The sequence below is a fragment of the Bacillus rossius genome, chromosome 1 (assembly GCF_032445375.1).
Source record: "Bacillus rossius redtenbacheri isolate Brsri chromosome 1, Brsri_v3, whole genome shotgun sequence".
NCBI lineage: Eukaryota > Metazoa > Arthropoda > Insecta > Phasmatodea > Bacillidae > Bacillus > Bacillus rossius.
This window is the reverse complement of record NC_086330.1, coordinates 192,685,374-192,699,633: the sequence shown is the minus strand read 5'-3', so window position 1 is coordinate 192,699,633 and position 14,260 is coordinate 192,685,374. Positions and strand designations below refer to the sequence as shown.

General features: G+C 36.2%; 1 protein-coding gene across 7 annotated transcripts in view; it reads left to right on the top strand.

Moving 5' to 3' along the window:
- The window catches only part of LOC134527188 (uncharacterized), a 412,406-nt gene extending 398,518 nt beyond the window's left edge, over positions 1-13,888 (top strand). For all 7 annotated transcript variants that reach the window (XM_063359634.1, XM_063359635.1, XM_063359633.1 and 4 more), the window contains 2 exons: positions 9,378-9,594; positions 12,291-13,888. In XM_063359634.1, coding sequence (XP_063215704.1) covers positions 9,378-9,594; positions 12,291-12,472 — 399 coding nt within the window. In that variant the 3' untranslated portion in view covers positions 12,473-13,888. The remainder of the gene's footprint in view (positions 1-9,377; positions 9,595-12,290) is intronic.
- The last annotated feature ends 372 nt before the right edge of the window (positions 13,889-14,260 follow it).

Here is a 14,260-nt window from a genome sequence, read left to right as displayed (position 1 = left end):
GCGATCATTCCTGACTGACCTAAATGGTGGCAAAACTGTTGAGGAAATAAAGAAAGATTACAGTTTAAAAGATGCAGTGTGGGCACTTGCAAGGGCTTGGTATAGCATCCCTAAATCTACCCTGAACAATGCCTGGCACAAACTGTGGCCGACAATCATTTTCACTGAAGAAAATGAAAATGAGCCAGCAGACTTGTGGATTCAATATTTCTCAAGAAAAAACAATGGCAAATGACCTGATGAAGTATGCAAAGACCGTAACCAGTCCTGAAATCGCAGAACTGCAAGAAAACAACATTGAGGAATGGTTCACTGTTGACTGTGATGTTCCCGTCATGCACCATTATACAGATGAAGAGATTGTGGAAATGGTCACAAACAAGAATAAAGAAGACGTGAAAGAAAGTGCAGATTCCGATGTAGACGAACCTTCAGAAAAAATTACTCAGGAAGAATGCATTTTTCACGTGACTCGTCTGATAGCGGGACTTGAGCAGCGAAGCTACATAAGTGAACAGCAGTTAATGAGCCTGTACCTCCTAAAAAAACAACTAGAAGTAGAGAAGTCAAAGCAAACAAAGCAAACTCGCATTACAGATATGTTTAAGATCTTATCAGGTCCCGTCACTAAACAGCGTGATGATGAAACAGCCGACCCGAGAGTATGTACACCCACTCCCACTACACACACAGACACAGTGATAGCGAGTAACATTTACTTCCAATGTGTGATGCTTTCAGTTTGTAGACAAAAATTTAGTGCACAAATATGTATTATGAACATATTTAAAAGTTAATATATGGTTAAACAGTCTACATTTACCTTTATTTTTCTAACTTTGTATTTGTAAACGAGATGCATGAAGTGTTATTCTTGTGTATGTGAAATGTAAACTGTGCGTGGCAGTGACTATACACTCTCCCGGAAGTGTGAATCATTTGCACGTCAACACTGAAGTAACACAACACCGCAGCTGTAGTCCTAATACCTCCCCTGACCCCTCTGTTTCTTCCTCTTTCCTCACGCAGGCACCCACCCACAGAGATAAGAAACACGGTGCCTGCCAGCTTGCTTGAATGAAGGTCATTCAACCGGCCGGGAGGCCGGCCCTACCGCAACTCCCCTTATCCGGAATTTTCCCATAACCGGAATAGACCTCCCCCCCGATGATTCCGGTTGAGGGGTGCTCTACTGTACTGGCAATATTGTCAGTGCCAAAAGAGAAAAATTAACAAGTGAACATGTTGAAGAGTTGGTGTTTCTTCATGAAAATTTTAATTAGAGTAGGACACAAGATGTTTGTATTTATTACATTTTATGTTATTTATTATTTGTATTTGTGTGTCTTTGCTTTTTTGTGATTTGGACTATAAATGTGGATTGTTTATTTTAAAAAAAGACTTAAAAATACGCACATTTTAAAAGTAAATATAATTTTCTGTACATCAAGCTAAGATACAATTTACTCCCGATCCCGATCCCGAAAATCTAATGTATTTGCCGACCGAATCCCTTCCCGAAGTAAAAATGCTATTCCCGTCCACCTCTAATAAAAATGTACTTACACAAACAGGTAAAAATAACCTCTAGGTGCTTATTCACTATAAAGCAAACAGATTGTCAGAACACCTTAAAAAGCATGAAACAATGTAAACTGTGATTATAATAAAACATATGGCAAACACACAAATACTTGTTAAAAGGAATAAAAAACCATTTATTTAAATGATATCAGAAAATCTAACCAATGTATCGAACAAGATGGTACTCTATAATAGATCATTATTTAACATTTAACAAATGGGGAGGGCAGTAGCCTGGGTTGTTATATTACCCCTCCAACTTTTCAGTTTAGTGATCATAGCATTTAATTGGAAAGTTAAAACAAAAAATCCAAAAGCAAGAGGGAAAATATTACATTAGAAACATTTCAGTGCACTAATTTTCATTTCTTGCCACTTATGGGGGGGGAAAAAAACAATACTATGATCTGATCTTGACTCAAATTTTAAAATGATTTGGGTTCAGAAATATTCTGAAATAATTCTAAAACATTTTGTTTACATTATTTCAACAAACCAGGAGTTGACTCAATTCGATACCATTACACATCCTTAACTTGCAAAACAAATTACATGTACAACTGGCATTCCTTAGGCTTCAAACTGGACCTACCTGTTCAAGCAATGAATAAATCATAACACTGATGAGGGGTAGGAGCGGTTAAGGAGAGGGGACCTCAGTACCATTGAAAAAAAAAATTCAGAACAATATTTAAAGTTAAACTCCTTGCCTCTCAGCTAGCCTCACAAGCACTTCACTCAAACACCCATCTGCTACATAAAATAGACAAATACAACAATTCACCTAAATTATGGCCACCCTGAGCATACAACTGATTCTGCAGTTTTGAAACTTGACATTATATCACTGTATGTTTCGGTGTTTTGTCCCACGTAGTCCCGTGATGTGAATATCTCAAGTTCTAAGGTGTCCTGCGTTGTTCACGTACTGGGCGCTGGATACTGGATCTTGCTGCCGTTGTTCACGCGTTCAACTTGTAGTAACCTCATTCTCTCGTAGCCCCCACCACCCGTAGACAATGCACTCGTTCACTCAGCTAGGCGGCAAACAGCTTAACCAATGATCCTGAAACATTATCACAGCAGTTCAGTTTTTCTGAAAATGTTTTTTCAGTTGACAGCTGCGAAAAGTAAAGTAAACCATGAATATCCAGGAGTTTCTGGGAGAATGAAAATTTTTAGCAAGCCACAATCGTGCCTGGATAATACGATGACGGTTCTTTGCGCAAACATTAACACTTGAAAAAAAGTCCCAACGACTGTTGCAAGTAGTGGAGTGTAAAGTTTATGATTATTAGTAGGTTTGAAACTGTTAATGATAATCACTGAATAGAAATGTTCAAAATGAAATTTCCACTTTTATTCTTATCAATGACAAACTTCATACAGGTTCATTACTCAAAAACTCTGGCAGAAAACACTCACTTCACCAATCGTGACTTTGTCGTATAAGTCCGCAGAGACATTAGAAATAAATCCCGATGGCCTAGCGGACCACCCGGGCCTACACCGTGTGTTTGGGGCCTTTGAATTCTAGTTTAGAGTCTGAACTTTATATAAAAACAAGGTTCATATTAAACTGTGGCACGACTGGCACCCAGACGTGAAACTGTCCTTTCTTAACAGCTAATTGCTATTAACTTTGTGAGTCACCGCCCCCGCATGACATCTCAGCACAGAACTTGAACGACGACTGACAAAATTCAGCACATCACAAAACACTTGGAAAATTGCAGTTAAGTGGGGACTTCCCCGAAATACTGTCTTATAATTGGCTACAACATTTATTCTTACAATTACTATTTAGTGGTTCCCCTCACTCTATCGCAAGTCTCTGTCATTCTCTTATACGTTCCATCTCTTTAATTTAACACAGAAGTCTAGTGTCAGATATTCTCACGGCCTGGGCTAATGTCTGTCTCTCTCTCTCTTGCACCGGATGCCATAAATTATCATCTTTAGGCGCTGCTGTCTCGTCATACATACATCTTTCTTTCTCCCTACACACAATAATCGCTGTTTTAAAACCACTATAAAACAGATACACAAAATTATTTTTATTGTTATTGTTACCATAAACAAACACTGAAATTCAATAAAATACTGAAATTCACACACAGATAATACCCCAGCCAGCAAAATGAAAGCCACAGAATAATAGTAAAAATCATTTTTCAAACAAAACACTTTTAACATTAAAGTTAATTGCAAGGAATATTATCAATAATAAAACATAAGTAGGAAAAACTAGTCACTACGACATTCTGAACGACAAAATATAATGTTTATTCTTTTATGAAATTCTTATAAAAACTGGGAAAGGGTCTTGCAACATTACAAGTTGGTGAAACAGGATATTCCAGTCTCACTGATTTAGACCCCACAAAACATATTTCATATGTAACAACACTAGGAACTGTGGATGGTGGACGGACGCTAGCCGGAAATGTATGTTTGCACCAGAAGAAAAGGTCTAATACTTTCCAAACAAACAACCGTTCAGATTTTAATGGAAAATCAGATGACCCCAACCAAATTTGATATAACTAGATTGAAAAATGTGTGGCATAAGCTTGAGCTGAAACCAAGCCGTGAAGTCTCATGTCCTCATCAATGGCAGCCTGGGTTTCTTGGTTTAATCTATTTATAAAAATTAATAAATTTTAGGATGTCATGAACACTTTTTTATTTTTTTATTAGGGTCATGTTAACATTTCCAATTATTTCCTTAAAATTGTTACACACATTTCAGCCATTATTCTTTGTAAGTAAGTTTGGAAACGGCAGTGAGAATTGCGGAACCTAAGTAAACAAGGTTTAATGTAAAAATTGCAAATGACTTCATAATCTGTCATTGTTTTTCTACAAAAATAGATTTTTCATAGTAGCAATAAAACAATCAACTTAGGGTTTATTTTTGCATAAAGACAATGAAACAAAACATTTACATTATCAAATCATCTGTATAAAGCTTACCCCTTGAGTATTTAACCCAGCTGACCATAAAGAAACTTATGATCCACGAAACGAGGCTCTTTTGGTTAAGCACACAATACCAACATTAATTAACCTATGATGTCAGTGTGTCACCACTCACAACCTCCGGCTAGCTCAAATTTGGTGATGATTGGAACATACATGTTGCAGGTCATGAAGAAAGAAGAAATTTATACACGAAGTTCGATGTATTACCTGATTTATTTAGTCATTTAAAAATCAAACTAAATTCCGTACTACTGAATAAATAAAAATTAAACAGCCATTAAAAAAAATAAACCCCAGAGCCAATGCCCGACCACGGTCTGCTCGGCACGGTGCTCGGACAATGACTGACCTTACAGCCCTACTTCCCTTTGTGCGGGCAGTGTCCTGGGCTCGCTGACGTAATTTTCAGCCAATCATGGCGCATGGCAACAGAAACTTCAACATAATTCTTACTTCTGTTCCCACGACATAGCAATTTTGTCTCTTCCTCACACTCCCGTGACAGTGACTCACATGCCTAGCGTGTGAAACAAAGGCTCGGTCGTGGAAAAACGTAGGAGAATTACGTCAGCACGCCTTCCCACACAAAGAAGCCAGCAAAAAAAATTACTTGGAAAATAAACTTATGAATTTTAAAAATAAAACAAATAAATACCTTCTAAAAAGGAAAAACTTTACATCTTACCTGAAATATAACAAAAATGTATAACAAATTACGTATTATAACTGGATTGCATGGGGAAGACTGTAATCTGGGTTGTTACATTACCCCTCCAACTTCTCAGTTAAAAGCCAAAGCTTTTTACTGAGAAGTTACAAAAGCATCAAAAAATGAGAAAAATCTGTTCAAACGTAACATCATAAACATTTCAGTGCACTAAAAAACAATTCTTACAAATGTGGGTGACACCCAAAATTTATCTTCCCTGCCACTAAGGAAAAAGTCTCGAAACTCACAAAAACTCTTTTAAACTGGCATGGGATTACTCAACATGCTCAAATGAATTTAATAACAATCTCTAAAATAATCTTCAACAAACAACAAGTTGACACAATTCTACATTCATGGCATGACAAACACTTCATTAAGATATAGTCGTATCCTTCTCTTCTTCAAAAAACAAATTACATGAACACATTGCCTACCTTAGGTTTCAAACGATATCTCCCCTTTCAGCAGCAACACATATATTAACATTGATAAGGAGTGGGAGCGACCAAGGAGTAGGGACGCACCCTTGCAAAAAAAAAAACATCGGACTCCATGCCAGAAACATATTTAATATTAATCTCCTGGCCCCCCAGATGCCTCACAAACAGCACCACACAAAAAACATTTGCTGCTTAATTAGGGCAATACAAAAAATTCACCTAACTCTGGCCATCATGAACACACAACTGCTTTTGCAGCTTCAAAACTCGACGACTAGTTTTCATTAACGTATAGCGTTACATTTCATACCTTTAATATAGAATGTTGACACCCTGTCGAAACATAACTCATAATAAATTTCAGTTAACACCTTCCCATCATGACACAACATTAAAAAAACAAAACATTACCCAAGTGCAATGAAATTATCACAATGTAAAGCATTTCTTCAATAAAATTTAGGAATAGTCTACTCAAAAAATTTATACATATATTATCATTGTTATTTTTTCAAGACATCAGAAAAACATTCACATTAACTTCTATGTATTTATCATCCTTCTCTTTAAGAATCTTACCATTCATCTTAAAAAATTTGCTGTTGTAATTCTTATGTATACATTCCTATATTCTAGTATACTATAACAAATCTTCAAAAAAATACAAAAACTCTATCAAACACTAAACATTATCAAAATGTACATAATTAAAAAAAATAATGGCAAAAAATTTTAAAATTTAAAAAACATCAAACACAACAAAACTAGATTTGACTCCACCCTTCCATCTAGAAAGTAGGCCAAACAAGTCTACACACACTGTTTCCAAAAGCTCTGTTGCTAGCACATGTTGCATCATCCTTTTACATTTCTCACTCATTACTACTGTCTGTGCACATGACAAAAAACAGTTTACACTCTTGGCGACAGTTCGGTACACACAACCCACATTTGGCACATTACTGTTTAGGTTTTGAAAAAAATGTCTATCACTTCCCCGCAATCTGCAGAACTCCATTCCGTGATTACATCCTCGGTAAACTCATCTTTAAGTTTGTCCAAGAATGCTTTCATCTCAGTCTCTACTTTTGTCATATGTTTATACAAACTCCTGTTCCCATGTCCATTACTTCTTATTTTACTAAATTTTGTCTCCACATTGTCCAAACATTCCCTGTTTACATCTTGGAACTTTTCACATTTATTCCCAATATTTCCATGTTCATGTACATCTGCCCCACAAATTCAACATTTTCTTTTGACACTATTGCTTCCCTTTCACAAGTTTCTAAATTAGTTTGCGCCATACCTACTCTTGTGATTCACAGCTCTCAACCCTTGACGCACATGCGGGAATTTGATTCTTTACATTAACAATTCCTGTCGGATTTCCTGTTGCCCTTGTGCAATTTGTTGTTGTATGGCAATTAACATTTGCATCATCTGTTCTGACCCCCCCATAACCTCACTTTGAACAGGCCCTGCAGGATGTTCCATGTTACCAGATATTTGTTGTGGACCTGGAAAATCCTGTGTTTAACTTTAGTTGGTTTTACACTTCACTTCAGTGATAATTAAAAAAAAAAATAAGTTTCAAAATTACAACCTTAGTTGACTTGCTGTTTTTTGCTCTGTCCCATGTAGTCCCGCGATGTGACGATCTTAAAGTTCTGCGTAGTTCACGCGATGCGACGATATCGACGGTCTACATAGTTCCCGCGATGCGACAATCACGAAGTCCCGCGATGCGACAATCTCGGAAGTTCTACGTACTGGACACCCCTGGGTCGCGCAGCTTTGGTCTCCCGTGGTTTTCACAACGCGTGGACAAAGCACTAGTTGAAACAGTCAGGCAGTAAACAGCACAGCCGATGATTGATAGATGTAAAAATATCTTAAAGTTCTTGACGTATTTGTTTTGAGAAAAAATCGTTCTACTCAGGCCGTGTAGAAGTCCGTGCCAGCCACAAGTTGGGCCGCCAAATGTCACCACTCACCACCTCCGGCTAGCTCAAATTTGGTGATTAGTGGGACATACAGGTTGCAGGTTACGAAGAGAGAAGAAATTTATAAACAATGTTCGATGTATTACCTGTTTTATTTATTTATGTAAAAATCACACTATATTCCATACAATAGAGCAGACAACAGAAAATTAAACGGTACTGCCATAAAGGAGAAAAACTCGTAGACTTATTACAAATTACATTATATTGCCCGAATAAGTTCCGGGCAGCGACGGCTGGACCAAACCCTTTGTCGCCTCGCTGTGGGCTTTGCCTGCGATTACGGTCAAAAAAAATTCTAATTAATTAAAATGTCCGAAAGAAAAAAGTCCTTAGGCGTCGTCCGGACCATAGCCGCAAAGTTGTACTTCAAAATAACATTGCTAAATGATGTGAGCCATCGCCCGACCACGACCTCTCGGCACGGTGCTCAGCCAATGACTGATCTTACAGCCTTCCTTCTTTGTGCGGGCAGTATCCTGGGCTCGCTGACGTAATTTTCAGCCAATCACGGCACATGGCAACAAAATCTTCCACGAAATGCTTACTTCTGTTCCCACGACACAGCGATTTTGTCTCTTTCTCACACTCCCGTGACCCACACGCCTAGCGTGTGAAACAAAGCCTCGGTCTTGGAAAAACGAAGGAGAATTACGTCAGCACGCCTTCCCACACAAAGAAGCCAGCAAAAAAAATTACTAGAAAAATAAACTTATGAACATTAAAAATAAAAACAATAAACCCAGAGAATTACGTTCACAATAAATTCTAAAAAGGAAAAACTTTAAATCTAACCTTAAATAGGACCGAAAATTTATAACAAACAATTATTGCTGGATTGCATAAGGAAGGCTGTAATCTGGGTTGTTACAAGTGAATAAGAGGAGGGCAATGTAAACCAGTGTAAACCTAGAATATATCACCATGTCACAAGAAACTAGCATAAAATATTAAACGTGAATAAAAGACATTTAAGTCTTTTGTCAGATGTTAACTAAATAGTGTTTGATATGAAGGCTTATGCTGTTTCTGATATGCATTTCAATTCCTTGAAATTTAGCACTCCTCTTTTACTTTTGTACCGATATTTTCATCTTTTTGAATTTAAATTTTCCATATTTTTTGCATAAACATTCACCTCTTCAGTATGATTTAACAACCAATAATAATCAGTTTATTAAAGTTTTGGGGGTCCTTACCGAATTACCAATGACAATCTCTGCTGTACTTTTGAGTGTCTACTGCTGGTTTCCTCTCATGGTACAACCATTTAGGGGCTTCCATTCTCTCTTCTCTCCCTTTTACAGACACCCTGTGTGCTTCAGCACTCACACACACTCAAATCCTCACCAAAAAAGAGAAGCAGCAAGCATTGCATGACTTCTTGTGAGTAGTGCAGATGGCATTTATTTGTAGTGCCTTGCTGGAAGAAAAATAAGAGTCTTTATAATGTTTAGTCTTATGTAAGTAATTGTGGAATATTTGTGGCCAAATGTTTTTTAGTGTATGTTATCACTCTGTTTTATTTATTTGTAATAAATGATGATGAGAGGTTAAGGTGTCCATAAGGCTGCTATTTAATATGTTTCCAATATTAAGCTTAAACTTGACAAAAGTATTACTAACTTTTATTGATATCGTTCTGTGCAGGGTTCTATGGAGGAGTGTAGTGGGTACTACTTGCATGCTGGATGGTCTCTTGAAGATGGCATGTATAAAGAGTGGAAGATCTCTCCACGAACATCGAGGAAGCCTTTGCAGGACCTTTCTGTCTACATTGTAAATGAAGCTGGAATATTTTTTAAATTCTGGAACAGAATACTTACTGCATTGGGAGCAAGTGCAACACACCTAGTAGATTGTCAAGGTATGTAGTTTGACTTTAAATTATATTAACATCTTAGATTGGGCCTGATAATATTTATTGATAGTGTCCCTATCTGTCTGTACAATATAGTATTGTTTGTATTGTATTTTACAATTAATAAACATTTATATGTAATACACAATACAATCTTATCTTTATGATTTGGTATACTATGTATACTATTGTAATCTTTTAGGCTACAACAATAAAAAATATAAGGCCAAAGTAAAAAAATTTATCATCCTAATTAAAGTCAATTTTTATAGTTTGTTTTGTTGATTTTCAGCATCTCTAAATTTTATGGTATGTAAATTTAATAAAATACTCCTCATTCTGGTATTTTTATTTCATACAAGCTGATGTACCGGCACTTCACTTTGAAAGTTTACAGGCAGAACCCTCTCCTGCTTCTATACATGCCCCATCTCTCAGCATCCGCTACTGCCACGATTCAAACCTTGGTGGGGAGGGGGGGACCAATCTAATTTTGAAAATCAATGTATGGGAGAAAAAAATAGTTGTAACTATGATAAATGTGAATAAATATAAACCAATGATGCAATCTTTTTCTAAGGGGCCTTCAAATTTGCCAATACTGTGACTGAGTAACACTGGATTAAGATCCTACCGTGAACGAGGCATTAACATTGCAATAACTGTTGCTATGGGGATGAAGAAAGTTTCATTAAAAATGCAACAGCTATTACCATGAAGTTCATCGGAAATATGTGTTCAAAAGCTCGCTGAAAAATTTAACTTAAACAACTAAGGCAAAATTCAAATAATCTCTTTCAGGTACAAATAGATTCTGCCTGGAGGATAAATGTACCTAATTTTGCAGCTCTAGGCCTCACTGTCTCTGCACTATGCAAACTACAGACAAACTCTCCCTTTTATTACTATAGGCTTGCTGGAGCTCTGGGAACAGTCTGCTCACAGTGGGCACATATCTATCTCTGTGCACAGGTTACTTGGTGTAGCTGACTTGAAGGTAACATAAAGATGCTGACTCTACTATTCGCTTAGTGGATTTAATAGAATATTGTACAAATTCAGGGAAATGTTAATTATTGCTTAAAATTATCACCCATATAGTACACCAGTCCTCACTTAGCACGACTGACATGTTCCTAAAAATGTTTGTGTTCAAAACTGTGTATTCTGAAGAATTAGTCACCATAAATAGCAAGGCTAATTTAGTTAATGTGCACCGAAAATGTGCGGAGAAATATTCTTTACGTATTATAACACTCAGCTATAAATATGTCACACCATTTATCTTTATAACCTACCATCAAATACTTTGTGTGACAAATACGACACCACGTAACGGGAGATAGTTGGTTATATACTTATCGTCAGTTTGCTGGTTAGCTTGCCGGCCCGGGTGTGACCTTCAACTCACGTCGCGTACCTTTCCACAAACTTTAAAAACCATCCTTGGCAGTAAAACCGATATTACTGACTGGATTCCACTATGATTCCAACTGCAGGTGCTTGCGCACGTACAGTTACCGGCAGAAAAATGGGCAGACGTTGCTTGTGTTTGTGCGTGCGAGTTCCCTGCCACTGGCGAGACTGAAGTTCATTACTGCCTGGTCTGTGGCCGGGCGACAACAGTACAGCCCGGCAACATACACTCCATAACCACAACTGAACTTGCCTGAGCTGAAATTTGTACAACAGCAGATAGCTTAGTCAGGCCTGTGTGCACATCTCTTCACCCCTCGTATAGCTAACTGTATTCCATTATGTATCTGATGTTCACTGAATCGAAGCAGACTTTGTGGTGTCATGCTCAGAGGTCCTGTTTGACTTTTTTTTTGCCTGTGAAATTTAGTGCTACCTGAAATTTACAAACATACTATTCAAAATAGGGGCAGTTATATTAACATTGTGCTAAATGAATTTGCGCAATTTGAAGACATGCTAAGTGAGGGATTAGTGTTATAACTTTGTGTGTTCGTCAATTTGCTTGATTTTCAGTCCGTATTCTGTTTTCTTGCCTTAAATAAATTCTATCGTTATGCAATGTTCCCTTTAATAACATGCACAATTTTTCCTCCCCATTTTATAAACATAAGCAAACCGCAATTCCAAAACATTGCAAACAATGACTTATTCTAGATTAGGTAAAGTATACTCCTGTAAAGTGTGAACACAATACTGTATTTTTGTAATTGTCTACTCTCCTGCAGTCAGCTCTTTGCAATACCGGTATAGATGATAATTTTGGATCATGTAATTTATGGCAGCCATTTATGTCAAAATTGACCATTTCTGGCAGTAGCCTACAACAATTCTGCTTGTATTATTTTACTATTTGAAGGGCTTTGAGGAAGTTCACTCTTGTCCCTCCTTAGTTTGCAGTGAATGTTAGTGGTTGCTACCTGGGAATCTACTTGCATTATAACATAGTTGTGAGGAAACAGCTAACCAGCAGCAGTTGGCCGCTTGCTGTACACTATAGTTAAACCCTGTTGTAACATTACTGAATACTTCTGTTTTGTATCAATGAAATTGCCATAAAGGAGTAAAGCAGGAAAATGTTAGTAACTTATAAACAGTAATGTTAAAATATGGTTTCACGTTTTCGTGTTCTCTCATTGTTTGATTTTTTGTATGTTTAATTTTAAAAACATTTATGTTCAGAACAGGAAAATTGTTTCAAGTGTTTCTGCTTTCCTTTCTTTTAGATCTAGCATCCAAACCAGACGTGATTTTAACAGATTTGTCCTGCCTTCAAGAAGTTATACAGAAGGCAGAACTTTATAAAATCCCTTTGGTGTCGACCACGTGGGTTGTGCAGTGTTTGATAAACTGGCGACGTTGTGGCTACAATGCCCATGTCAAGTATCGTTACAATGCGCCAGATTGATGTCGGCAGTTATTGTAGGACAGCAGACTCATGAAGTGATGGACATAATCAAGACAAAGTACAATTTCATATTTCATACAGTACTGAATACATGTTGTAGTAATGTGAGTCATTTATCTAAATCACTTCCGAATGTTTTTTTTTCTTTTGTTTCTTCTTTGTGTATGTCATGTAACTTTATTGCTGTGATGTGCAAGTTTTTAAGCCGTAAAATTTTCTTATTTTGTACTTCGGCTAAATGTTCATGTAGACTTATTTGCTGAATGTGATTTTGTAAACATTTCTCACATTGTCATGTGCAAAAAATGTTTTTTATCCTGGTGTATCAGAGCATATTGCATTCATGAAAAATAGTTATTTCTGCAGCTCGCAGTGGATTAAATTGGAATATGACAATAAATCCATACCCCAAGAGTAAGACATCTCAATTAAAATAATTGCAGTGTGTAACAAGATATCATTAGCCCTTTAGTTAGAATTACTTATTATATTTTATTGGCACTGCGTATTTTTCCATATTATGTTAGCATTCATTTTCTCTTGTGTTGTTTCTGCATACAGTAGCCTCTACGTTTAATTTATTATTGTGTAAAGAGCCTTTGAATATTTTCTACAAATGCATCCCAGAAGTAGTTGTGGCACTTTTAGTTCAGCTTCAGCATCTCCATGTGTGTTTGCAACTCTTAAAATTTTATATTGTAGTGACAACAGTTAGCTGGCATTGAATGCTAATCGGACAAGTAGTGGGAATACTAGTTGTAGTACACGCTGACTTGGAAAACTGACATATTTCATAATTAGTACATTGACTGATACTTGTGTTAATATTGACTTGTTTTTCACATTTCTTGTCATTATCATTTAAGGGCTATTCATATACATTTATCACAATAGGTATAAAGAATATTATGTTATAACTCTCTTTCATTTCATGTTCATTTCTCTTTTGCATTTTGTTTTTTATCCAAAATTTTGCTACCAGATATTTACTAAGTGTTATTCTGTTATATTAAATGTGAATGAATTGATAATGTATATATAAGAAAGTAATAATTTTTTTTTGTACTTTAATTCCTTTTTTTTTTAAACCATAATAGTAATGATTGGTCCTATCAAAAATACTTTTAGACAAATGTTTTAAATAATATTTTGAAGATTAACAATAAATCTGAATGGCTTTGATAGTGTGTCTACTAAGGGAGGTATGAATAGTTTGGTCCTTCAACCCCTGTTTTTCCCTACCCTTGCCCCCTTGCTTGTTGTATAAAAAATTTATTTTGACAAATTTGAGATATAATACCTTGAAATGGATGCAATATTTTCATATTAATAGTGTTATAGTAATTTTTTGTCTGTCAAAAAATTATATTCCTGCCCCTTTTATCAGATTTTCCCCATTAAATATCTCAAATGATATTTTCTAGCACTTTATTTCATGTATTAGTTTGGAAGTGATTTGTGTATACATACAGGATGAGTCTAAATTCAACTGACAATTTTTGGCTGTAGGTTCATCATGACAAAATAAGTTGAAACATCTACACGATTTAGGATGTAAGACTCTAAAGTGCTACCCAAGACTGGTACATGTCTTTGAAGTTGGGTCTGAACAACATTTTTATTGTTAATAGTAAAGTATTTTAGTTAAAACACTTGAGTGTCTGAAATATGTTTAATTGAATGAGGTTCTACAACCACCACAAATTTTCTTGCTGTAGCATAATTATTTTTTTGAAATAATTGGGGGTAACAACTTTATTTTCCACATATTTTTTTGGCATGTCTACC